At 36.0% G+C, this 26,403-nt stretch overlaps 1 protein-coding gene across 1 annotated transcript in view; it reads left to right on the top strand.

Moving 5' to 3' along the window:
• ACC (acetyl-CoA carboxylase) overlaps nucleotides 1-26,403 on the top strand; it is a 1,393,224-nt gene that overhangs the window by 117,729 nt on the left and 1,249,092 nt on the right. The window contains exons 8-9 of the mRNA XM_090408519.1: nucleotides 4,229-4,327; nucleotides 16,641-16,750. Of these exons, the coding sequence (XP_090264645.1) occupies nucleotides 4,229-4,327; nucleotides 16,641-16,750 (209 nt within the window). The remainder of the gene's footprint in view (nucleotides 1-4,228; nucleotides 4,328-16,640; nucleotides 16,751-26,403) is intronic.

Below are 26,403 nucleotides of genomic sequence, written 5' to 3' on the forward strand. Positions count from 1 at the left end.
TCAAAGTAGAAGAAGGAGAGGATAGATCCAGCTAGGGGTCCATGGGAGTGCCGCTTCCCTTACAATCAAGATGATTGCCCCTTATGGCCCTGTTGGTCCACGAATCCTTATTCAGTATATTCGGACCACCCCACCATATATATATATACACACACACACACACGCACGTGCATGTACACACACACACACATGGTGGGCTCCCCTATCCGCCATCCAGGGGATGCGCTCTCTAGGGGTTACGAGGTCCCCTGAGAGCCCTTTCTGAGGTTAATATAATATATCACCTTCATCTCTGTGACCAAATCTCAACACAACAATCCAGATGTCGTGTGATCAAGGCTTTATACAATGGAATTACCATTCTTCTATCTCTGTTAGTCAGTATTTCAGCAGTCCTCTGGATTATCTTCACTGCATTTGTGATGTCTCCCCCCCCCCCAAACTGCAAGGTTCTGTCAATCACCTCAAGGTCTCTTGCCTCCTCCACTACCTCTAGTACACTTCCATAAATAGAGTATGGTGTCTCCTATTGATAGATTCAAAACTTTACATTTAGTTTCATTAAACTGATACTCCCATTCATTTGGCCACCTTTCCAGTTTATTCAGATCATCTTGTAGGGCTACCACATCTGCACTATTACTAATAACCCTTCCCAGCTTCACATCATCTGCAAACAACTGAATGTCCCCTTGCAGTCCATTGACAATGTCATTGATATAAAGGTTAAACAATACAGGTCCCAGTGCTGTTCCTTGTGGAAACCACTTGTAATCTTCTCTTCCTTGATACTGCTCCATCATACACATGTCTCCCCCCCCCCAAACTGCAAGGTTCTGTCAATCACCTCAAGGTCTCTTGCCTCCTCCACTACCTCTAGTACACTTCCATAAATAGAGTATGGTGTCTCCTATTGATAGATTCAAAACTTTACATTTAGTTTCATTAAACTGATACTCCCATTCATTTGGCCACCTTTCCAGTTTATTCAGATCATCTTGTAGGGCTACCACATCTGCACTATTACTAATAACCCTTCCCAGCTTCACATCATCTGCAAACAACTGAATGTCCCCTTGCAGTCCATTGACAATGTCATTGATATAAAGGTTAAACAATACAGGTCCCAGTGCTGTTCCTTGTGGAAACCACTTGTAATCTTCTCTTCCTTGATACTGCTCCATCATACACAACTCTCTATCTATCATACAGCCGATCCCCAACCCAGTTCACTACCCTGACATCTAAACCAATATGCTATAACTTAAATATCAGCTTTTTTGTTGCACTTTGTCAAATCCTTTTGTAGAATCCAGATAAACAAAGAAACCTTTATCAGTTATGCAAAAGTGAAAATGTTAAAAGTGCTACATGATTTACTGTTTTAATTATATACTCTAAATTTGACTGTGGCTGCATTGTTGACTTAGACTAATATTTTCAAGCTACCTTCAAAATTCTTATCATCGGTTTCCAGGTTTCTTTGGCTGAAGTCAATTTTTTCAAAAATATTGTATTTTGAAATTGACTTTTCCTCATTCCTGGCATTTATGAGTGCACAAATATGCACTTTACTGTAAAAGATTTTAAAATAAATTGATAATAAATGCCAAGCTAGGCATATTTCAACAGTTTGCTATAACTACAAGAGGTAGTTTAAATCCCATCTAGACCTGCAAAGTCATCCTCTGCATGCAGTGACTAAGTGTTTTTTTCTCTCATTCTAATATGTATGTAATATTTTTGTGATGTAAGATGTAGTTATTGGATAAAAAATAACCTATATTGATTCGTTCATTAGAAGTAATTTGTGTGAGTTAAGTTTTATTCTTGGTTGTACATCAGGGTCTCCGTCAGTTAGCATCCTACCATATAAGGTTACTTATCCTGATAATTTTGCTTCTGTCACATGGTATTTTATACAGTTATGCAGGGGGGGGGTCTCCTTATTGACTTGTTATATAGGTTTTCTATTGATAATACAGTGGATGCTTTCATGTTCTGCCACTTTTCATTTTGCATTTTTATTGCTGATTTTCTGAGAGCCTGTGTAGCTCAGTTGAAGTGGTGTTTACACTCCTCAGCACTAAACCGCCCGAAGATAGAGTTCAAGTCTAGTCGCCAACTAGAGGAACTTTTACTAAGCCTTTTTTTCAACTGGGTCCTGATTTAGTTGATCTCTGGCATGGGTAAGCAGGTTTTTTCTCCCAGAAACTGGGATTATTTGTCCTGTAAACTCAAGAAAATTGATCATAGAACCCACACTATTTCAGACATTAAAAATATTATGTTAGGAACCACGAGATGACAGCACTTGTTGAGCAGTATCTTCATTGTGGGCTGCTTAATTAGTGATAGCCTTGGGCCAACTATCTCTGATTGGCTACCAGTGGAGATTAAACTGCTCACTCACTCTCCAAAAGTTAGACAGGGCTAAAACGGCCTCGCCTACAACCTATGCAGGAATAAAAAGGTGCTAGCTGATTTTTTATTATTTTATTATTATTTTTTTATTACAGCAAATACTGTTCCAAAATTGTTGTATCATAATATTATTTCAAAGAACTTGAACTAAATTTATTTAAATGTCTGACATCTCCATAAAGTAAAAAATCTGAGTTTGAATATCTTTGATTTTCGTATTAGATTTAATATCATTTCCTTTCATAATGTGAAGGGAGGTGGAGTATTCATCATCATCAATTTCCTGATATGTGCCCCCAAGGGGTGTTCAGGTTACTCTGACAGGAGTAGATAGGAGATTAATAATAATGTAAACATGATTAAGTTTAGATTATTATTAATCCCCTGTCAACAATTTTCCTCCAAATCAATCTGTTATTTGTGAACACTCCAGTATTGTCATATCTAACATTTTGTACTTCTAAGGCAGTGCTGACCAAATCAATCCACCTAAACCTTGGTCTTCCTTCCTCTGGGTTTCTTTCCTGTCATCTTGGCAACAAAACACCTGTTTTGTTAACCTTTCCTGTGCATCCATGTCTTACACATAATTTTACATCATGCCATCCTCATATAGCATCTTCAGTTCTAACTGCTGCTTTACAACTTAAATCAGGGAGAAATCATTTATGAGCTAAATTTCTCTGCTCTGAACAGAATCAAGAATTTTTAATGAAGTTTTTAGGTACACCACACCAAATGTACAATGCTCTAAAGGTGGTTAGATTAGAGGTTTGTGTAGAGCTAGTAGTTGGGTGGGTGAAAAATAGCTTCTTGTGCAGAAGAGAATACCTAGATTTTTAGAAGCGATTGATGTGATGTGTTCATGCCAAGAGAGGCTGGAAGTAAATGTTAGTTTAAGCAGAGAGAGATCTGATTCTGTATGGTGATGATTTTTGTATTACTAAGGATATACACACAGACATAGAGATCTCAGCTCACCTGCCTAACTAAAAAACTGACATTAATGACCAGAATGTCATTGTTCTTGCTATTGAAGGAGTGATCAGTGTTTAAGAGATCAATGTTTAAGTCACTAGTTGATATAGCTATACTGTAGCTATATTGCATTATATAATGTCTTGTTTACACCATATAATTGTTGTACTAAAGACTTTTTTTCCTATTGCCAATTTACTATGTGCCTTTTGCAAATCAACATATCTTAAACAGATTTTTATTGTATTCTCATGATTTCATGTCTTAAAATTGGTCTGGACCCATCTTGCTCTTCCCAGAGTTGTTGTTTAACTGTTTTTCTTTGTTTCTTCTCAAACATTTTTATAAATCTTACCTGGCCTGCTCAGTATTGGCATTTCTTTCTAATTCTTGCCATTAGTTTTATATTCCTGAACATTGACAGATGCTGTGAGAGCTCATCGAGAGTCTAATCATACTCTACTTCAGTCATCTCTGAAATTTAATCTCTGACTATTCATTTTGAATTTTGTAAAACTTTTATAACTCAGTATTTGGTCATTTCTGGTTGAATATCACCTCCAGCTTTGTTTTCACATTCTGAGTTTCTAATGGCTTTTCTGTTTCTTAATGTGCTAATTTTTTTTTTTTTTTTTTCATTTTAGTGAAGAATTGTTTTGATGTATAACAGAATTTTTTTTTTCCAGGACTTTCTTGGTGTTTGGAATAATATTGCATTTCATGTTGTATTAAAATGATGTACAAGTAATTTTAGAATCTTGTTGACAGTTTTTTTTTTTTTTTTTTAATTTATTTCTTCATTTATTAAGTTATTTCACTTTTGTAGGACCACCTGATAAAGCTATGTGGGCACTTGGAGATAAAATTGCATCATCAATTGTTGCACAAACAGCAGGCATACCTACTCTTCCTTGGAGTGGCTCTGGTGAGTTCTAATATGTTTTTATGTATTAATATAACTGACTGTCCAAAGTAAATGAATGTTGTAACCAAATAACACAGTTCATGAAAGTTTAAGTAGTGCTAAAATTTTAACAGGGAAAATTGCAGTAATATAAAGTTAAACATTATAATCACAGGACAATTTCTTACCACACAAAGAAGACTCAAGGGTGCTGTGGTAGCAAGCAAGTTCTAAAGTAGTTTTTTACTTGTGGATTAATATTCAAAGTGTACTAACGAATTCATTTCGTCAAGCCAGAAATATTGTTGTAAAATCGTATCTTTAAGTAGCATGTAAGTTGTCAGTTTTCAAAGCTTGAAGCAAACAGTGGCTCCCCATGCAACAAGAAAACAAAGGAAGTTGCCATCTTAGCAGTCACACCAGGATTGCCAAAACCAGAAAGAAGATGAAGTGCTGTAAATGCCAGGAAGACTTAATGGGAGAAGAAAACCACATAACATGTGGAACTTCATGAAATCCTGAACGGATGCACTTTCTCTGTTCAGGATTGTCCAAGGCTACATGGCAACAAAAATCAAATGTGAAACATGACAAGTGGAAGTGTCCATATTGTAGGAAAAACAAAGTGATATCACCTTCAACAGCAGGTGGTAAACAGCCAACAACAACAACAACAACGAGCCCATTTTGAATTCTATTACTTGAAAATAGACTACAGAACTTAAGACTGCTTAATCATATTTGTTCGAGAACTAGTTGAAAAACATACTGCACAAATTCTGAAAAACTTGAGGAGTTTATTAAGTTTAATAACAATTCTGTAGAGGTACTGGTGACTGTTAGAGAAATTAAAAACAGCATAAAAATGCTAACAGAAAGATAGCATAACTTAATTGAAGAGACATCTGAACTATGGCAAGAACTAAATTCTCTAAAACATTACACACTCCTAAACCAACAACTGCATAAAAATGATTTTCCCATAGACAGCCTTTCAGAAACCTTTCCTTCATGCTTGCATGGTGATCAGAATACATTATGCAAATTATGTAAACAACTACCGTGTTAGAGTAAAACTTTAGTTTAATATAAACCAAAATAGATACTCGACGTTTCGACCTTCACTTTAAGGTCATCATCTGGAGTATGCATATATATATACAAAGAAACAAGCTGCACTACAATCTACATGGCATGCTAAAGTTACTGACCAACCGTTACAACTATTGGCCTGACCTCTGGTGGGGAAAAAAACCTTACTACATCAAAGCTAGTCCTATTATTATTATTCATTAGGTTACAAAATTAAATTAAGCTGGTGAGCAACATGTTTACAAAAGAGAAAAAAATTAATAAATAAAAAATTTATTAATTATATAAGTATGCATATAAATTACAGCCAACTGGTATGGATAGTGGCCAATAAAAGCTGAAAAATTGCTTAAAGTCCTAAAGTCAGGGTATGCTGAATGTGTGCCATCCAAATTCTTGGGATTTTGGATGGCACACATTCAGCATACCCTGACTTTAGGACTTTAAGCAATTTTTCAGCTTTTATTGGCCACTATCCATACCAGTTGGCTGTAATTTATATGCATACTTATATAATTAATAAATTTTTAGACATGACCTTACCATTATTGTTAAGATTGGGGTGGTTAATCAAAATTTCACAAGCTTCTTTAAATTTTCGTTCATACTAGGTTTTTAATGATGTAATGAGCAAGTACTTTACCAATCAATTTGGTGTAGGGTGTTAAGATCGTGATCTGAGAGGCCTGGTTTCCAAAATTGTTAAATATAATGTGTCGTTTGTGCTCTTTTTTTACGGATAGGGATTGTACGTCCGGTTTTCCCCAATATAAGGTAAGTTACATGTAAGAATAAGTTGCATGTTTATTGCAATAGATGCAATAAACTCCAGGATATGTCAATGGGGGGAGAGAGGATCTTTAGAGGAGTTGAATATGTTTTTTATTTTAAAGGTGGTTTAAAAGTGGCATTAAGATTGTAATGGTGTAGAATTCTATTAATTTTCTCTGATAACCCTTTAATGTATGGGTTAGCAATGGTTTTACTGTAATCTATATTATTTTTTGATGAAGTTTTATGAAGAATTTTATTAAGGACTTTAGGACTTTAAGCAGTTTTTCTGCTTTTATTGGCCACTATCCATATCAGTTGGCTGTAATTTATATGCATACTTATATAAATAATAAATTTTTTATTTATTAATTTTTTCCTTTTTGTAAACATGTTGCTCTCCAGCTTCATTTAATTTTGTAACCTAATGGATAATAATAATAATAGGACTCTAACTTTGATGTAGTAAGTTTTTTTTTTTTTTTTACTAGATGTCAGGCCAATAGTTGTAACGGTTGGTCAGTAACTTAGCATGCCATGTAGATTGTAGTACAGCTTGTTTCTTTGTATATATGTGTATAATCCAGATGATGACCTTAATGTGAAGGTTGAAACATTGAGTGTCTAATTTGGTTTATATTAAACTAAAGTTTTACTTTAACACAGTAGTTGTTTCCATAATTTGCATATTGTAGCCTTTCAGAAACTGCATTGACTGGACATTTAACACGTTAACTGCCGCGATACTAATTTTTTTTCCATCTTTACAGGCCACTATGCTGAATCGTCATATTATGTTATTATAGTGATTTCATATCACTTAACCGTGATGTGAAAACAAATTTTTGTTTAGATGTTTATTCAATGTGACATGCATGTGTTTCACATGACCTGCTGAGCAAAGTAAGACTGTGCCAACAATAAGAACACCACGTGGCCATTAACCTGTGAAACATATCTGTTTCACATAGTGCTAGCAGAAAATGTGTGTGAGGCACACTTGTTGCATATGGCAGTCAACATGTTAATAGACATGGTAGTTCAATTGGTGCTTTCATTGAACCAAAAGATATCCAGTCAGTTCATCGATTACCTCAAAAAAATAAAGGAAAAGAGAAAGGTTCCCCCCCCTTCATATTGGAACTCATATAAACAGCTTGACAAAAGATTTCTTCATAAAAGCCAGGATAAAAAAAAAAATAAAATAAAATAAATAAAATAAAATAGTAGCCAAGTAAGACTGTGCCAACAATAAGAACACCACATGGCCATTAACCTGTGAAACAGATATGTATCACATGCTGCTAGCGGAAGGTGTGTATGAGGCACACTTGTTGCATATGGCAGTCAACATGTTAATAGACATGGTAGTTTTTGAGTCAATTGACTCGATAAAAAAAAAAAACAACTAGTTGAACTGTACAGTATCCAGAAAGAAGCATTCCAGAAATGTTTCAAAGGATGGAAGAAATGCTGGTGTATACAAAGTGGAGGAGAGTACTTTGAAGGCGGCAAGGCCAAATAGTTAGACAGGAAAATTTTTATTTAAAAGGTTTAGGAATTTCCTGTACAAACCTCGTACCTTATCTCATTTCTCATCTTAATCATTTCATTCTTCAATTCTTGCATTTCCAGCAGTTGTGCTCTTTTATATTGGCATTTGCTTTCACTTTTGCTCCATCAGTTAAGCTTTCTTCCATTCCCACAGTCACTCCCACTTCCACTCCATCTGTGAGTCTTTCATCCGTTCCCATAGTCACTCCCACTTTTGCTCAGTTAGTTGGCTCACTTTCATTCCCACAATTATGCTTGCTTTTATTTTTTTAGTCATTTCCATATATTCACATTCTCTGCATTCTTTTTTTTTTACTTACTCTTCTAGCTGTTAGAATTCTTAGTCTTATCTATTACTGTCTTTTGCATTTCATCTAATATTCATAACTTCTTGTTTTTGACTTTCTAAATCACTGCAGTCCATTAAAATATCACATTTTCTGCAGACCACTCACCTTCTTATTTCTCTTGCTCAATATCAAACACATCTTCCACATTCATCCATGCATATGTATTACATGACAGACAACAAACCATCTTAGAAAAATCCACACACACACACACACACACACACACACACACACACACACACACACACACACACACACACACACACACACACACACACAGCTTTTCAACCATGCAGCTGGTTGTTCTATTTCTAACTGTTATTTTGCCTTCATTAACTATATAATATACAAAATTTACTACAAACCTATTAACCTTTCAACTTCTACAGTATAATTACTATGCAGTCAGTCTCATTAGCACTAATAAATTTTCAGTGAAATGCTTGAAATTTTTCAAAAACATCACAAAAAATAAAACTTACCTTTGCTCCAGCATTTCTACAACTTGTACAAGTTGGATTGTCACACAGACACACAGTTCCTTATCGACTACTGAAGGATTCACCAACATTAAGATATAGGCAGGAGATTTGATTGCTGCAGACTGACTAAACTTCACTAAATCTCTGCATATTCTATGCAGTTGATGAAACTTACAATTAGAATCTCAATTTCATCAGGATTTTAGAATTCTGAGGTTCATACCTGGTCTCTGCAGTGATACTGTCTTAAGTATCTTGAGAAGAATACCTTCTTCAGACCCCCCCATTTAGGGCGAAGATATATTAAAAAACTGCTAAATAAGGTAGCCATTAATAGTATTGTGATAGAAACATCCATGATGAACTGTTAAGTTTATTTCATATTCTAAATAGAAAAAGCTATTAGGAATCAGAAATATAAATAGGCAGATAAAGTAGATGAAAATCAAACAAAGTTCTGTCATGAAGGCATAGAATTTTACATTAAAGCCAGATCACATAATTCAGAAGGGATAAAGTACTAGATTGGAAGAATGTTTTTGTTACATAAATCTATAAAAACGGCCAAAGCTAGATAACTTGCAGGAAGTATCTCTATGCAGCCTTTTAAGGAACACAGAAAACCAACTAAGGCTACCTGGATGCTGAACGAATGTATTACTTTACATTTGCCACATTCCAGCTAGCAGCTATTTAACTTTTATAGATACTGCTAGTTTATTTAAATTTTTCTGCAGGAAGTCTGCATCACCTTCATTTACCATTTCTCTTTCCAGTTTAGCATCAGCAAACAAGTGAATATTTCCTGTCATATCATTTGCTATATCATTGATATACAAATTAAACAACAGAAGACCGAGTACTGAGTCCCATGGTACACCACTGTTCTCTAGGATATCTGCTATTTAACGATATCAGATTCTTACATTTTTTTTTAAAGTTTTTTTAGTAACAACTGATTTTGAATAAGTAAATCAATAAAGAGGAGGGGGTGCTTAATGGTCAAAGCTGTATAACTGAGAGGAGACCTCCACATAGCCTTTAAAGGAATGCGGAGAACCGACCAGGGCTTCTGACCTAATGTCCAATCCTCATGTTCTCGTGGTGCACCCTGTTGGGTATCTATTTTGATACTGAACGAACAAGGATGGGCTGGCAATTTGGGATTTAGCCGACCAAATTGTATTCTTATTGGTTAAACCAAAATAAAAAATGATGGTACAACATGACAAAATTTCATGCCGGCTGGGGCGTCGCCCGGTTAAACAAGGCACCCGTTGTTTTCGCCAGGGAACCAGGGCGAACAGCGAAAAGTCAGCTACTGGAACAAATCTGAAAACAAACCCCAACTCAACATCACCAGAGTTAAAGATCGGTACTATCAACGTAAGAAGCCTGAATGGGAAAGAAATGGAGCTAGCTGAGGAATTAGATAAGTACCAGATCGACATAATACGGGTGACTGAAACAAAAAAGACCAAAACTGGTGAGATCTTTCTGAGCAATAAATACAAAATGTTATATTCAGGCAATGACAATCAAGGAAAAGAAGGAGTAGCCATAGAATTCAACACAAAATATGAGGCTAATCTTATTGAATGGCAGTCAGTCTCAAGTAGAGTCGTGGGCAAATATGAGAATGGGGAACTGGACAATGAGACGTATTTGTGCCTATGGTCCCACAGAAGGTTCTACTAAGGTAGAAGTGGAGGAATTTTTTGACGCTTTAGAAAAAGCAACTGACACAATGAAAAAGGAAAAGTTGGTCCTTGTTAGGGATCTAAATAGCAGAGTAGGAAATGATTATGAGACATACAAAAATATTTTGGGAAAATTTGGAGAAAAGAGCAAAGCTAATAATAATGGCAAATATCTGTTGGATTTCTGTTCAGGACATGGGCTGGTTATTACTAACACCATGTTCCAACATAAAAATTTGCACAAATTCACATGGAGAGAAGAGGCTAGGAATAAGAAAAGTCTCATTGACTATGTTATTGTTGATAGTGATGTTTTCTCCCTGGTGCAGGACACCAGAGTGTACAGAGGATTTGAAATTGGAAGTGATCACTATTTAGTCTTGAGCAGGATAAAATTGAATTTCATATTGAAAAGAGTAACATGTAAGAAAGTTTTAAAGCGTATAAAAGTCGAGCAACTGTCAGATGTGAACTGTAGACTAAAATACACAAAGATTATTGAACAAGAAATGAAAGCATTTGATAACAGCAACCAAACCTTGGAGATTCAGTGGCAAGCCTTGAAGAGAACCCTGATTGATTCAACCAGAGAGGCATGTGGTGAAGTTGTCTGCAAGGATAGAAAAATCAGAACTCCATGTTGGACACAGGAAGTTGAAGAGGCAGTAAAGGAAAAGAAGAAAGCATATCAAAAGTTTCTGGCAAATAAGTCCGCTTGTGCTCTTAGAGAATACAGAGAATAGGAATGGAGGAAAGAGTGCTGTAAAAGGAGTTAGAGATGATAAAGGTGACATGAAAATGGGAGAAAAAGATATCCTTGAAGTATGGAGTAAATACTTTGAAAAACTGCTAAATGAAACAAGCAGTGATGACAGCACAGTGATAAAAAACACTGACCAGGCATGCAGTCAGGAATACATATCCATACTTGAAGTAGAAAAAGCCATCAAAGGCTTGAAATGTTGAAAGGCAGCAGGAGTAGATGATATTAGACCAGAAATGCTGAAGTATGGTGGTATGAAAGTCTTACAGTGGCTGCACTGCATAATTCAGAAGTCCTGGACAGAGGGATGAATTCCCATGATTGGGGTAGAACTCTCATAGTACCCATATATAAAAAGGGAAATAAAACTGAATGTGAGAATTACAGAGGTATTTCCCTACTGAGTGTTCCTGGTAAAATATATGCAAGTATACTTGAGAAACGGTTGAGAAGAATTGTGGAAGAAAAGCTTGGTGAAGAACAAACTGGATTCATGCCAAATAGAGGCTGTCAGGATCAGATCTTCACTTTACGACAAATAGTCGAGAAAGCATGGGAATATAACAAAGATCTGTATTTAAGTTTTGTCGATTTGGAAAAGGCATATGACAAGGTGCCAAGAGAGAAGCTATTCAATACGCTACAGTTATATGGTGTCAATGGGGCATTATATCAAGCAATACTTAGTCTTTATTTGAGTTGTAAGTCAGCAGTTAGAATTGAAGGAAGTACAGGAAGATGGTTTAATGTTAAATCTGGTGTGAGACAAGGATGTACATTATCCCCTCTGTTATTTATTAACTATATGGATCACATTATGAAGGAAAGTGGTATTAAACCTGATATCAAAATTGGAGATGTTAATGTCAGCTCTTTGCTTTATGCGGATGATGTTATACTTCTAAATAAATCCGCTACAAGTCTGCAAGATTCTCTGACTAAATTGAATAGCTGTTGTAATAGATATGGTATGAAGGTCAGCAATAAAAAGACAAAGACAATGAAAATAGGCAGAATCATTGAAAATGTCAACTGTGTTGTGAATGGAGAACCTGTGGAACAAGTAAAACATTTCAGCTACTTAGGCATGATTTTTACTGAAGATGGTAAATTAAATATAGAAATAGACAACAGAATCAGCAAAGCTGGTATGGTGGGAAGTCAATTGAATAAATTCATATGGAATAAGAGAGAAATTAGTCGGAACACTAAATTAGCTGTATACAAGACAGTGTTCAAACCAGTTTTAACTTATGGATCTGAGAGCTGGGTCAGAAGTAAAACACTTGACCAAAGACTAGAGACCACAGATATGAGAGTCCTGAGAAAGAATAGAGGCGTGAACAGATGGCATCAATGGCAATATCATATTAAAAATGAGAATATTAGGAAAGAACTTGACATTGTCAGCATCCAGGAATGCGTTAGCAGAGTTAATCTCAGGTGGTATGGTCACTTAAATAGAATGGGAGAGGAAAGATTAGCAAAACAAGTGTTCTCTGCCAGGTTGGCAGCAAAACGACCCAGAGGAAGACCAAGATATAGGTGGATTGATACGGTACAAAGTGCCTTAGAGGATAGAAATATGAGATCTGATAATGTTGGAGTCTTGACAAGTAACAGACTGATTTGGAGGAAAATTGTAGATAGGAAGTTAGTAATGATGTAATTTTTTCATGTAGTACTGTCATATCCTGTACACCCCTTGAGGGTACATGGCAGGAATTTGATGATGATAAAACAAGGCCCCCCATTGTTTTCACCAGTGAACCAGAGTGAACAGCGAAAAGTAAGATGGTGGAACAAATCTGAAAAAACACCCCAACTCCACAATACCAGAGTTAACGATCGGTACTATCAACATAAGAAGCCTGATTGGCAAGGAAATGGAGCTAGCTGAGGAATTAGATAAGTACCAGATCGACATAATAGGGGTGACTGAAACAAAAAAGACAATAACTGGTAAGATCTTTCTGAGCAATAAATACAAAATGTTATATACAGGCAATGAAAATCAAGGAAAAGAAGGAGTAGCCATAGTATTCAACACTAAATATGAGGCTAATCTTCTTGAATGGCAGACCGTCTCAAGAGTGATGTGGGCAATTATGAGAATGGGGAATTGGACAATGAGACTATTTGTGCCTATGGTCCCAAAGAAGGTTCTACTAAGGTAGAAGTGGAGGAATTTTTTGAGGTGTTAAAAAAAAGCAACTGACACAATGAAAAATGAAAAGTTGGTCCTTGTTGGTGATCTAAATAGCAGAGTAGAAAATGATTGTCAGATATACAAAAGTATTTTTGGAAAATTTGGAGAAAAGAGCAAAGCTAATAATAATAATGGCAAATACCTGTTGGATTTCTGCTCAGGGCATGGACTGGTTATTACTAACACCATGTTCCAACATAAAAATGAGCACAAATTCACATGGAGAGAAGAGGCAATGAATAAGAAAAGTCTCATTGAACTATGTTATTGTCGATAGGGATGTGTTCTCCTGGTGAAGGACACCATAATGTACAGAGGATTTAAAATTAGAAATGATCACTGTTTAGTCTTGAGCACGATAATTTGAATTTCTTCTTTTCAATATGAAATTTGAAAATCAATATGAAAGCGTATAAAAGTCGAGCAACTGTCAGATGTGAACTGTAGACTAAAATACACAAAGATTATTGAACAAGAAATGAAAGCATTTGATAACAGCAACCAAACCTTGGAGATTCAGTGGCAAACTCTGAAGAAAACATTGATTGATTCTGCCAGAGAGGCATGTTGGTGAGGTTGTGTGCAAGGAAAAAAAAATCAGAACTCCCTGGTGGACACAGGAAGTTAAAGAGGCAGTGAAGGAAAAGAAGAAAGCATATCAAAAGTTCCTGGCAAATAAGTCGGCTTTTACTTTTACAGAATACAGAGACAAATGTAAGAAAGCTAAACAGTGTGTAAAACTAGCTAAACAAAAGTCATGGGAGGACTTTGGCAAGAATATAGAAAATAAATATCAAGAAGGTGGCAAAATATTCTGGAGGTTGTTGAAGAAGCTTAGGAATGGAGGAAAGAGTGCTGTAAAAGGAGTTAGAGATGATAAAGGTGACATGAAAATGGGAGAAAAAGATATCCTTGAAGTATGGAGTAAATACTTTGAAAAATTGCTAAATGAAACAAGCAGTGATAGCACAGCGGTAAAAAACAGTGACCAGGCATGCAGTCAGGAATACATATCCATACTTGAAGTAGAAAAAGCCATCAAAGGCTTGAAATGTTGAAAGGCAGCAGGAGTAGATGATATTCGACCAGAAATGCTGAAGTATGGTGGTATAAAAGTCTTACAGTGGCTGCACTGCATAATTCAGAAGTCCTGGACAGAGGGATGAATTCCCATGATTGTTCTCTGTTCACAACTGTGTTGTGAACAGAGAACTTGTGTAACAGGTAAAACATTTCAGCTACTTAGGCATGATTTTTAGTGAAGATGGTAAATTAAATATGGAAATAGACAACAGAATCAACAAAGCTGGTATGGTAGGAAGTCAATTGAATAAATGCAGCAGCAAATGAAAGCTTAGGAAAGACCAAAAAATTCAATAAAATGAAAAAACTGAATATCTGGGATGATATAATGAAAGAAATAATCAAAAAGAAAAAAGAAGCCTATCACAAATGGTTAAGCAGTAAAAGATTATAAGATGAAATAGAATATAAAAGAATAAGAGCCGTAGCTAAAAGAGAAGTCAGAAAAAGACATAGAGAATCATGGAACAAATTTGTTTCTAATTTAGAACATGATTTATATAAAATAAGATCCAATGTATATAAAATTTTGAAACACTTAAATGCAGATACCAAAGAAAACATAAAATTAAACACTGAATTGAAATTAGAAGAATTTCTAAATTACTACACAGAATTGTGGACAGACAAATATTTTAAAAAAGACAACTGGCAAACAATTAATGAAAATGAAAAGGAAATAACTAAAGAAGAATTAGAAATCAGCCTGAAAGAAACAAGAAACGGAAAATCACCTGGAGAAGATAAACTAGGTTCAGAACTAGTATATCTAGTATAAATATGCAGGAACTAAATTCAAAGAAAGACTCTTATTATTTTTAAATAAAATTTATTCAACTGGTATCCCCCCCAATAGAATGGAAAAAAGAAATTGTGATTCCTATCTTTAAAAAAGGTAATAGAGATGACCCTAAAAACTATAGAGGTATCAGTGTACTAAATTCCTGTTACAAAATATATAGCAGAATCTTAAATAGCAAACTAATGAAATATTCCGAAAACTTTTTTCTAGAGGTACAGAATGGATTTAGAAAAGGACGATCATGTATCGACCCGACCTTTTGCCTAAAATTAATAATAGAGAAAAGAAGAGAATACAATTTAGAAACACATATTGCATTTATTGACTTTGAAAAAGCATTTGACAAAGTTAAAAGAAACATATTATTTAACATATTAAAACAAAGACAAATACCAAATAATATCCTAAAAGCTATCACAAGTATGTTTGAAAATAATCAAATACAAATAAGATTAAATCACGAGCTATCATATACGAGAGAGATAAACCAAGGGGTCCAACAGGATGTCCCCTCTGAGCAACTCTTTTTAATATCTACTTAAATGAAATAATAATAAAATGGAATAAAAATTTACATCAAGGAATTAAACTTTCTCTTAGGGTAAATTTAAACACTCTCCTCTTTGCTGACGACCAAATAATAATTACAAATTCTGAAGATAAACTATAGAAAGCTATTTTAGATCTAAATGAGATATCCAAAGATTATGGTATGATAATATCAACAGAAAAATCAAAAACTATTGAAAGAATATTGAAAAATAGCCCTATCAGTCTTAATGTATGGAAGCGAAATCTGGACAATAAAACAAAAAGACAAACAAAGATTAACAGCAGCAGAAATGAAGTTTATGAGAAAAACTGCAAAGTATACCCTATTTGATCACAAAAGAAATGAAGAAATTATGAAAGAATTAAACCAAGAACCAGTAATAGAAAATAGACGTCCTCTTAAACGATTCAACGATGACTTCTAAGGCCAGAACAGGCCATGCTAGGCCTAAATCCTTGATATACATGATGATGTATGCCTAATTGAATATTGAAAAATGCCCAGGTTCAATTTCCTTTATAATATTTTGTTATGACTGTGAAGAGGTACCCCATCTTTAACAGGTGTGTGTGTGGGGGGGTTCTTCATAGCCATTTGCTAATGAGGCATCAGCAGTTGCTGGAATGGGGAATCATCCTAGATGGGTTCAAAACTTTTCCTTTTCTTGAGGAAAATAGCCTAAGAACTACTTACTGAAAACTTTTATGGACTGACAAGGTAACTTTACATAAGATCTGATTTAATGTAGGAAAAATGATTGTTTTAAAGGTAAACAATAAATAAATTCTTTATTTTTGGTTGCTTATTCTGTTTACTATATGAAAGCAAACTATACTATACTATACTAAAGCAAACTTAGAATTTATGTTTAATAGATGCTTAAATGTAATGAAATGAAGGTATGGAGCTTTTATTTGTGTATTTGTAAATGCTTCATAAAAATCTAATATATGTGCATTGTATACCTTTTCCTAGGAGTAAAAGCGGATTGGAATGAGTCACTTTTAACTACTCAAAAAACTGTAAAGATACGTCCAGAATTGTACCAAAAAGGTTGTGTTTCTGATGCTGATGAAGGAATAAAGGTAGAATGATAATCTTTTCTTTGGTTGTTATTTTAGAGAGACATGCAAAATACTTATGAAAACCTCCTTATTTTGTTTTCTCTCTGTTTTCTCCCTGCTGTTACCTCTTGCAAGCAATGTTTGATTAATTTCTGTTATGTTCTGATTAGCAATCTACAGAAAAAGAATTAAACATACACCAATTGTATATTAAGTCCATATAACTGAAGACACTACACACCTTTAAAGAATACAGTTGCAGAACTAAATTTTGGTACGGTGTTGTGTTCTTCTTGAAGTAAAGCAAGAGGTCATGGTTTTTAGCATTATGGAGGGGGGGGGGTCTTTCTCCCAGTGGAGATCAGCGAATCATTGTTCAACTACTGCAACCTGCATATTGATAACTATTTCATCTTTTCTCTTTATAGCTGATACCATTCCAGTAGTGGTGTTCAACTGCCGTTATCCAGACTGTGTTCTTTAACCTATTCTCTATACACTATACTATTGCATTGCATCTTCACTCACATACTCTCATGTGTCCATCAACATTACACAATATGAGCAGAGTTTCTATACTCTGTCAACCTGCCCTGCTATTCTTTTCATCATTTCTTCCCTAAATTGTATGAGTTTGAGTTGACCTGACATTGATTCTTGTCCTGATCCATTAATGTTTGTAAGAAACATTCTGTTAACATAGATCTCTCAAAAATGGAACGACTGTGTGTGTGCGTGTGTGTGTGAGAGAGAGAGAGATAGTATATGATGAGGAGGAGAGTCTTACTGTGAGGGAGTAAGAAGTATACAGGGAAATAAGCGAACTTGATGTTAATATGGCTGTGGGACTTGATATATTACCACATATTTTGAAGGAAAGGAATGTTCCAGAGAGTTGATATCAGCCTTGACATATTTGTTTAATATGAGACAAGCTCCAAAGGAGTGGCAGGAAGGCAAGATTGTACCACTTCATAAAGGAGGTGACAGAATTCAAGCATCAAATTATAGGCCAATCTGTTGTGGTTAAAGTGTTGGAAAGACTGGTGAGAATCAGGATGCAGAATTGCATCAACAGCAATGCTCTCAGCAATAATCAGCAAATCTGAGCTGTCCATCAAAGATGGACAGCTCAGATTTGCTGAAGGGAGGTCATGTTTTTATTACAATAAGGTGACAGCAGCATTGCATGTGGGAGATGAATACACAGTGGTATACTTAGACATTACAAAGGCTTTTGATAGATTGCTGCATGATAAGTTGATAGTCAAAACAGAGCAATTGAGTTAGATATTAGACTAGTGCATTGGATTGGAGATTGGCTATCTGATAGGTATCAACAAGTTGTTTATGGGGCTGCAATATCCCAGAAGAGAAAAGTCACTAGTGGTGTGCCTCAGGGCCATTGCTGTTTAACCTGTCTGTTAATGATTATTGGGGAAGATTTGAATGGAGATATTCAGTTATTTGCAGATGATGCAAAGTTGGAATGAATCATGAGGAGTAGAGCAGATGTTGTGGCTTTACACGAAGACTCAAATAGACTGAGTTAATGGGAATAGGAGTGGGAATGCCAGTTCAATATTGTGAAATGTAAGGTTTTAAAATTTGGAAAACAAATTGGGATGTAGAATTTACTGTTGGTGGGGCTAAATTGTTGGAGGTTATCCACCATCATCCCAAATAAGAGATTTGGGATGATGGTGGATAATGATCTAAAATTTAGAGGACATATTGCCAAAATTGTTAGGGACAACAAAACGAATTCTGGGAATGATGTGGAACACTGACTTGTAGAAGTAAGGAAGTTCTGGTTCCATTGTATAAGGCTCTGATTAGGCTGCATATGGAATACTGTGCACAGATTTGGTCACCTTGTTTTCAAAAGGATGACAAGATGTTGCAGAGGGTCCAGAGGCGATTGACTAATAATAATTTCTGATTTCTGGAATGTTGAATATAAAGAAAGGCTGAGATGATGCAATTTACAGTGCCTGTTGATTGGAGGAAAGGGCTGATATGATAGAGCCATACAAGTTCATAAGGGGTTGTTATAAGATTAATGTTGAAGAGGTTTTTCATAAAGTGGTGGGAAGAGATTGGGGAAGAACAAGAGGTCATTCCTAGAAGCTGTATAAGGAGGATGTGAGCAAGGTTTTTTTTTTTTTTTTTTGCATGGAGAGTTGTGAATGATTGGAATGCATTGCCTGAGAGCATCATGTTTGGAGAGAATTTGATTGTGTTTAAGGCATGGTATGATGAGCTGTGTGTATGACAAAAGGGACCTCCTAGATGAGTCTGTGACTCCATGGGGTCTTAGGATAATAATATAGTTTTACTATCTCCTTCACACAATCCAAGTGGTTAAAACTCTTAAATTCAAACTCTTGAAACTAAACTCTCAGTAAACCTTGCACACAGGTTCATATCCCAGGACATCTAATATGCAGCATCAAATCAACTACTTAATTACACAAACACTTGTGTATTTAAGTTCTAATTTCTGGAGAGAAATTAGAACTTTTGTTCTAAATTTTGTTCAGTCTTCACATATTGAAAACAGAAACTCCACAGTTTTTTACTGCTGTGTTCCTTTTGTATTCCCGGGACACAGCTAAATGCTTAGCAATGTTCGATAACATTCTTTTAGCTTCTGCACATGCTTGGAAATGCAGCTGAGAAACTTCTGCACAAGTCCACCATTGTGTGCTACCATTAGTGCTTTCTGGTGTTGGGCTTGAAACAACAAAGCTCCTTCTTCACAGTGCAGCAAAGTTTATTTAAAAACTCTTGTGGCATTCTGATAAGGTGCCCGTACCATCATAATTGTGATCTCTCAACATGGAGAAGCAGCGTTTGAATATTGAGAGTTTCCCAAATTATTATTATTATTGCGGGCAACTCCAAGGAGTCCTTAGACTCATCGAGGAAGGCCCTAAACATCTTGTCAAGAACAGCTATTCAACATCCACACAGTATCTATCATACTTTGCCTTGAACTCATTCACAGTCATGGCACCCACAACAGACTCTGGCAGCTTATTCCACTCATCTACCACTCTCCAAGCAAAAAACCTAGTTCTAACACCCTTGCTAACCATACTCTTGCCCAGTTTCCATGAATTGCAGAGCTTCTGATCCTATTGAGTCTTGTCAGTCTACAACCCCTTGAAGGAAACTCATTTCATCCACTTGGATTTGTGTCCGCATTCTTTCGGTCATTACCCAGCTCTGACGACCATAGGTGAGGATGGGGACAGACTGTATTGAAGACAGCCAGCTTTGCCTTCTGGCTTAACTTTCACTTTAATACTTCCGAATGGCCAAGCTCCTGCAATATTGTGCTTGTTGATCCAATTCATGTATGTAGCTCTACATCCCACTTTCCATCACTCGCGAATGTGGACCCAAGGTATTTGAACTTCTCCACCTGCCTCAGTAGGACTCCACTCACATGTAGAGTGCACTGGGATGGTTGTCGTGAGACCACAAATGTTTCCGTTTTGACCACACTGATCTTCATCCTGGTTTCTGCACAAACAGCTACAAACCTATCCAGGGTCTGCTGGAGGTCATCTATGGCAGAGCTAAGCAGAACTAGGTCATCTGCAAAAAGCAGACATCCAATGCTACATCTTCCAATTCTGACACACTCACTGCCTCAGCTGTGCCTATCAATCCAGTCCATAAATATTATGAAAAGGAGGGGTGACAGAACACACCCTTGGTGGAGACCAATGGAGACTGTGAAAGGTTCAGACTTTGTGCTGTTTACCCTGACACAAAACTCCAGGCATTCATACAGGGACTTGATGGCAGCTAATAGTTGGCCATCCACTCCATACTCCTATACTACCTGCCAAAGCTTATCCTGAGGAACCCAGTCATATGCCTTCTCCAAGTCCACAAAACGTGTAGACATTCTTGGCATATTCCCAAGATTTCTCAAAGACTTGCCTTAAAGTGAAGATTTGGTCAGTTGTGGTTCTACCAGGACGAAAGCCACATTGTTCTTCTTGGAACTTTGACTCAACTATGCTCCTGCACCTTCTTTCCAAGCACCTGACATATACTTTCCCTGGCAGGCTGAGCAAAGAGATGCCACAATAGTTGCTGCAATCTCTCTGGTCTCCCTTCTTGAAGACTGATATTATTATGCCTGTCTGCCACTGCTTTGGTGCTCGTCCAGATTTCCAAGCAGCGTGACACACTCGAATCAGCCAGAGAACACAGTCTCGATTTAAGGCTTTTAGCATTTTGGGCCAAATTTCATCATCACCAGCAGCCCTGCCCGATTTTAGCGATTTTATTGCTAAATGGATCTCTTCTGCTGTGAGACTAGTCATTGCCCCGATCTGCACTTCTTGGATATCCACAGCTACTGGGCTATCTGGGTTAAGTATTCCCTCCATCTGTGGAGGATATACTTCTCGGTTGTTAAAAGTGCATCAGAGTGCACCTTTATTGCCCTTGCTGTGCATGATTTCCTCCCTCAAAGGCGGCGGATGGTCTGCCAAAATACCTTGTTTGCATTTGATTTGAGTCTGATCTTTCTCCAAAGGATTCCCAAGTCCTCTGCTTTGCTGTCTTTACTGCCTCAGCAGCAGCTTCTCTTGCCTCAGTGTACTGGAAATGCATCTCAGGTGACCTAACCCTAAGCCATGTTATGTTTTTGCCTGGACAGCTTATTTCTATTTCTAACTTTTGTTCTAATTTCTGTCCCTTCATATATTGAAAACAGAAACTCCACAGTTTTTTTACTGCTGTGTTCCTTTTGTATTCCCTGGACACAACTCAATGCTTAGCAATGTTCGATAACATCTTTTTGCTTCTGCACATGCTTGGAAATGCAACTGAAAAACTTCTGCAGAAGTCCACCATTGTGTGCTGCCATTAGTGCTTTCTGGTGTTGGGCTTGAAACAATAAAGTTCTTTCTTCACAGTGCTGCAAAGTTTACTTAGTCATAATGAAACAACTAGAAATTATAACTATTCTTCATTTCTCAATCCTTAATGCATTAAGATAAGTTCACTTAATTACTTTCATGGAACATGAATTACAGCGGTATCTTTTGCTTCTCTTGCAATTGAAAACATGTTGTAAACAATATTTACATGTTGTCACAATGTTATATACATGCAAACAAAATAAATTCAAAACCTTTGACAGCTCATGCAAAATTATATTAACTGCTTTAATAACTAATTTAAATAAATTTACTTCACATCTAAGCAAGACTAGTAACTGAAGATAAGAATAATATTGCAAAAGGTCTTGCCTGTAACATACAAAAATCAAACATGTTGAACTAACAACAAAATAGTATCTCATTACTAATTAACTTCAATTCATTTTTATATTTTATATTCTACACCTGCTAGGTGTTTACCAGATTTCTTGTAGTCATGAACTATTCTACTATGACTGAACATATAGGATAGCCAAAATCAGAACTGCTAACATAAGGACTATAATCCATTTCTGCTACTACACCACTAAGGATTTGCTGTACATGCTTTGGACATCCACCATATGATAAACTGGAAGAAGGCCAGTATACTCCATTGCAGTGAATCTATTGAAAACACAAATTCGGTTGCATGAGACTGTCCCAAATTTGTGAAGCTCTCATCCTCTGTATACTTCAGGCTAACATTGACAAGGATGCCCAATTTAGACCACTGGAGGAGGGAATGCTGTTTAGGACTTCAGGCTTATTTCAATCGACATGCTTCAGCCTCATTAGTGTTATCATGTTATATTTTGTTCCCTGATGTTGACTTGACCCTGCCAAAATTGCAGAAGTACTAATTAAATTTATTTTAGTTGATATATTAGTCTAATGTTGTAATTTCCTTAAAAAATAGTCAAGAATAGCCAATATGTAAGCCTTAATACCAGTTCCTACTATAATACTTGGAGATTCCATAGTATACATGATCCGTCATTACGATAAGCTGAGACTGAAGCATTCCAGACAGCTGAATAGATTAGCCCTTCCAAAATGCTGCCAAGATAATAATGTCATCAATAATCATGTTAAATTGAAACACCATAGACACACACTAGCACTGTCCTTTTATATGAACAGATTGGTTAGGTTAGTATCATCAATCTGTTGGTGAACAGATTGGCGATACTCACATTCTACTTGCTGACACCAACAAAGCTGTTCATTTGCTAGAAGAGGAGCTCGTCGCAATGCTGTCAGCTGACATTTGCTCAATCCTTTCAGATGTGTCTAATGCTTTAGTTAGAAAATAATTTCAAAAAATAACAATTGAGCATCAACAAGTTTGATAACCTCCTAAAAAAAACTGTGCTCAAACCTCAACAATGTCAAGTAAACATTGTAATAAACCTAACTTCCTTCATCTTCAAACCAGAAGCAGTTAGTGCCTTCTTCTCTTGGCCATAACTATGCACTTGCATCTAAAAAAAAATGCCTACAGAAGAAATTATCATTCCCGTTGAAGGTGAGATTCTTAGTCTTCCTACTAATTATTATTACCTTCCTACCATGATTATTATTAGCGACATCATCAAATTCCTCCGAAGGGTATCCTCAAGGGTTGTATTGGATATGATAGTACTACATGAAAAATTTACATCATTACTAACTTCCTATCTACAAAATTCCTCCAAATCAGTCTGTTACCTGTCAAGACTCCAACATTATTAGATCTTATATTTCTATCTTCTAAGGCACTTTTTACTGTATCGATCCACCTGTATCTTGATCTTCCTCTGGGTATTTTTCCTGCCTGCCTGGCAGAGAACACTTGTTTTGCTAATCTTCATTCTCCCGTTCTGTTTAAGTGACCATACCACCTGAGATTTGCTCTGCTAATGCATTCCTGGATGCTGACAATGTCAAGTTCTTTCCTAGTATCCTCGTTTTTAATATGATATTGCCATTAATGCCATCTATTCATGTCCCTAATCTTTCCTGAGAAAGATTAGGGGCATGAATAGACTGCACTCTCTAGTCTTTGGTCAAGTGTTTTACTTCTGAAATCCAGCTCTCGGATCTATAAGTTAAAATTGGTTTGAACACTGTCTTGTATAGAGGCTAATTTAGTGTTTTGACTAATTTTTCTCTTATTCCATATAAATTTATTCATTTGAATATTTACCATACCAACTTTGTTGATTTTGTTGTCTATTTCCATATTTAATTTGCCGTCTTCATTAAAAATGGTGCTTAAGTAGCTGAAATGTTTCACTTGTTCTATAGGTTCTCCATTCACAGTGCAGTTGATATTTTCACTGCTTCTGCATATTTTCACTGTCTTTGTCTTGTTATTGCTGATCTTCATACCATATCTATTACAACAGTTATTCAGTTTTGTCATGGAATCTTGCAGAGTTGTAGCAGATTTATTTAGAAGTATAGCATCGACCACATTAAGCAAAGAGCTGACATTAACATCTCCAATTCTGATATCAGGTTTAATTCTACTTTCCTTCATAATGTAATCGATATAGATAATGTACATCCTTGTCTGACACCAGATTTAACATTAAACCACCTTCCTGTACTTCCTTAAATTCTAACTGCTGACTTACAACTCAAATAAAGACTAATTATTGTGTGATATAATGCGCCATTGACACAATACAACTGTAGCGTTTTGAATAGCTTCTCTCTTAGCACCTTGTCATATACCTTTTCCAGATCTTCAAAAGTTAAATACAGAACTTTGTTATATTCCCATGATTTCTCAACTATTTTTCTTAAAGTGAAGATCTGATCCTGACAGTCTCTGTTTCTCCTGAATCCAGCTTGTTCTTCACCAAGCTTTTCTTCCACAATCCTTCTCAACTGTTTCTCAATTATACTTGAGTAAATCTTACCAGGAACACTCAATAGAGAAATACTTCTGTAATTCTCACATTCAGTTTTATTTCCCTTTTTATATATGTGTAGTATCAGAGCTCTACTCCAATCACCCGGAATTCGTCCCTCTGTTCAGGCCTGAACTATGTAGTGCAGCCAGTAGATGGTCGAATATCATCTACTCCTGCTGCCTTTCCACATTTCAGGCCTTTGATGGCTTTTTCTACTTCAAGTATGGATATGTATTCCTGACTGTATGCCTGTTGAGTTTTTTTTACCACTGTGCTATCACTGCTTGTTTCATTTAGCAATTTTTCAAAGTAATTACTCCTTACTCCGAGGATATCTTTTTCTCCAGTTTTCATGTCACTTTTATTATCTCAAATTTCTTTTACAGCACTCAGCACTCTTTCCTCCATTTCTGAGCTTCTTCAACAATCTCTGGAATATCTTGCCACCTTGATATTTACTTTCTCTGTTCTTACCAGTCTTGTCATGACTTTTGTTTAGCTAGTTTTACACAGTGTTTCTTACATTTGTCTCTGTATTCTCTAAGATCACAAGCTGACTTATTTGCCAGTAACTTTTGGTATGTTTTCTTCTTTTCCATAACTGCCTCTTTAACTTCCTGTGTTCATCACTGATTTTTCTATCCTTGCAGACGTCCTCACCACATGCCTCTCTGGCTGAATCAACCAGTGTTTTCTTCAGGTTTTGCCACTGAATCTCCAAGGTTTGGTTCCTGTTCTCAAACTCTTTCATTTTTTCTCAATGTTTGTGTATTTTTGTGTATAGTGAATCTGAAAGCTGCTCTACTTTTATTCACTTTAAAACTTTCTTATATGTTTTTCTTTTCAATATGAAATTCAGTTTTATCCTGCTCAAGACTAAATGGTGATCACTTTCAATTTCAAATCCTCTGTACACTCTCGTGTCCTGCACCAGGGAGAAAACATCACTATCACCAATAACATAGTCAATGAGACTTTTCTTATTCCTTGCCTCTTCTGTCCAAGTGAATTTGTTCACATTTTTATGTTGGAACATTGTGTTAGTAATAACCATTCCATGTCCTGAGCAGAAATCTAACAGGTATTTGCCATTGTTATTAGCTTTGCTCTTTTCTCCAAATTTTCCCAAAATATTTTTGTATGTCTGCCAATCATTTCCTACTCTGCTATTTAGATCTCCAACAAAAACCAACTTTTCCTTTTTCATTGTGTCAGTTGCTTTCTCTAAAGCCTCAAACAATTTCTCCACATCTACCTTAGTAGACCCTTTTGTGGCACCATAGGCATCTCTATGTCCAGTTCCCCATTCTGATATTTGCCCACATTACTACCACTTGATATTGCCTGCAATTCAAAAAGATTAGCCTCATATTTAGTGTTAAATACTATAGGTACTGCTTCTTTTCCCTGATTGTTATTGCCTTAATATAACATTTTGTATTTATTGCTCAGAAATCACCAGTTATTGCTCGGATCTCACCAGTTTTTTGTCTTTTTTTGTTTCAGTCACCCCTATTACAATCTCGTACTCATCTAATTCCTCCATTAGCTCCATTTCTTTGCCATTCAGATTTCTTATGTTGATAGTAGTGATCTTGAACTCTGGTGATGTTGAGTTGTGTTTTAAGATTTGTTCCAGTAGCTGACTTTTCACTGTTGCTAATAATAATAATATTATTACTGTTATGATTTAGACATCCATGGAGTCAAAAGACTGATTGTGGGAGGCCCATTGTAAAAAACACAGTTTATCATATCACTCCTTGAACTCATTGAGCATTCGTACTTTCACCACTAGCAGGCATTGCACTCAGCGGTTCAC

The sequence above is a fragment of the Typopeltis vanoorti genome, chromosome 18 (assembly GCF_054136105.1).
Source record: "Typopeltis vanoorti isolate ZY-2024b chromosome 18, IOZ_Tvanoo_1.0, whole genome shotgun sequence".
Classification (NCBI taxonomy): domain Eukaryota; kingdom Metazoa; phylum Arthropoda; class Arachnida; order Uropygi; family Thelyphonidae; genus Typopeltis; species Typopeltis vanoorti.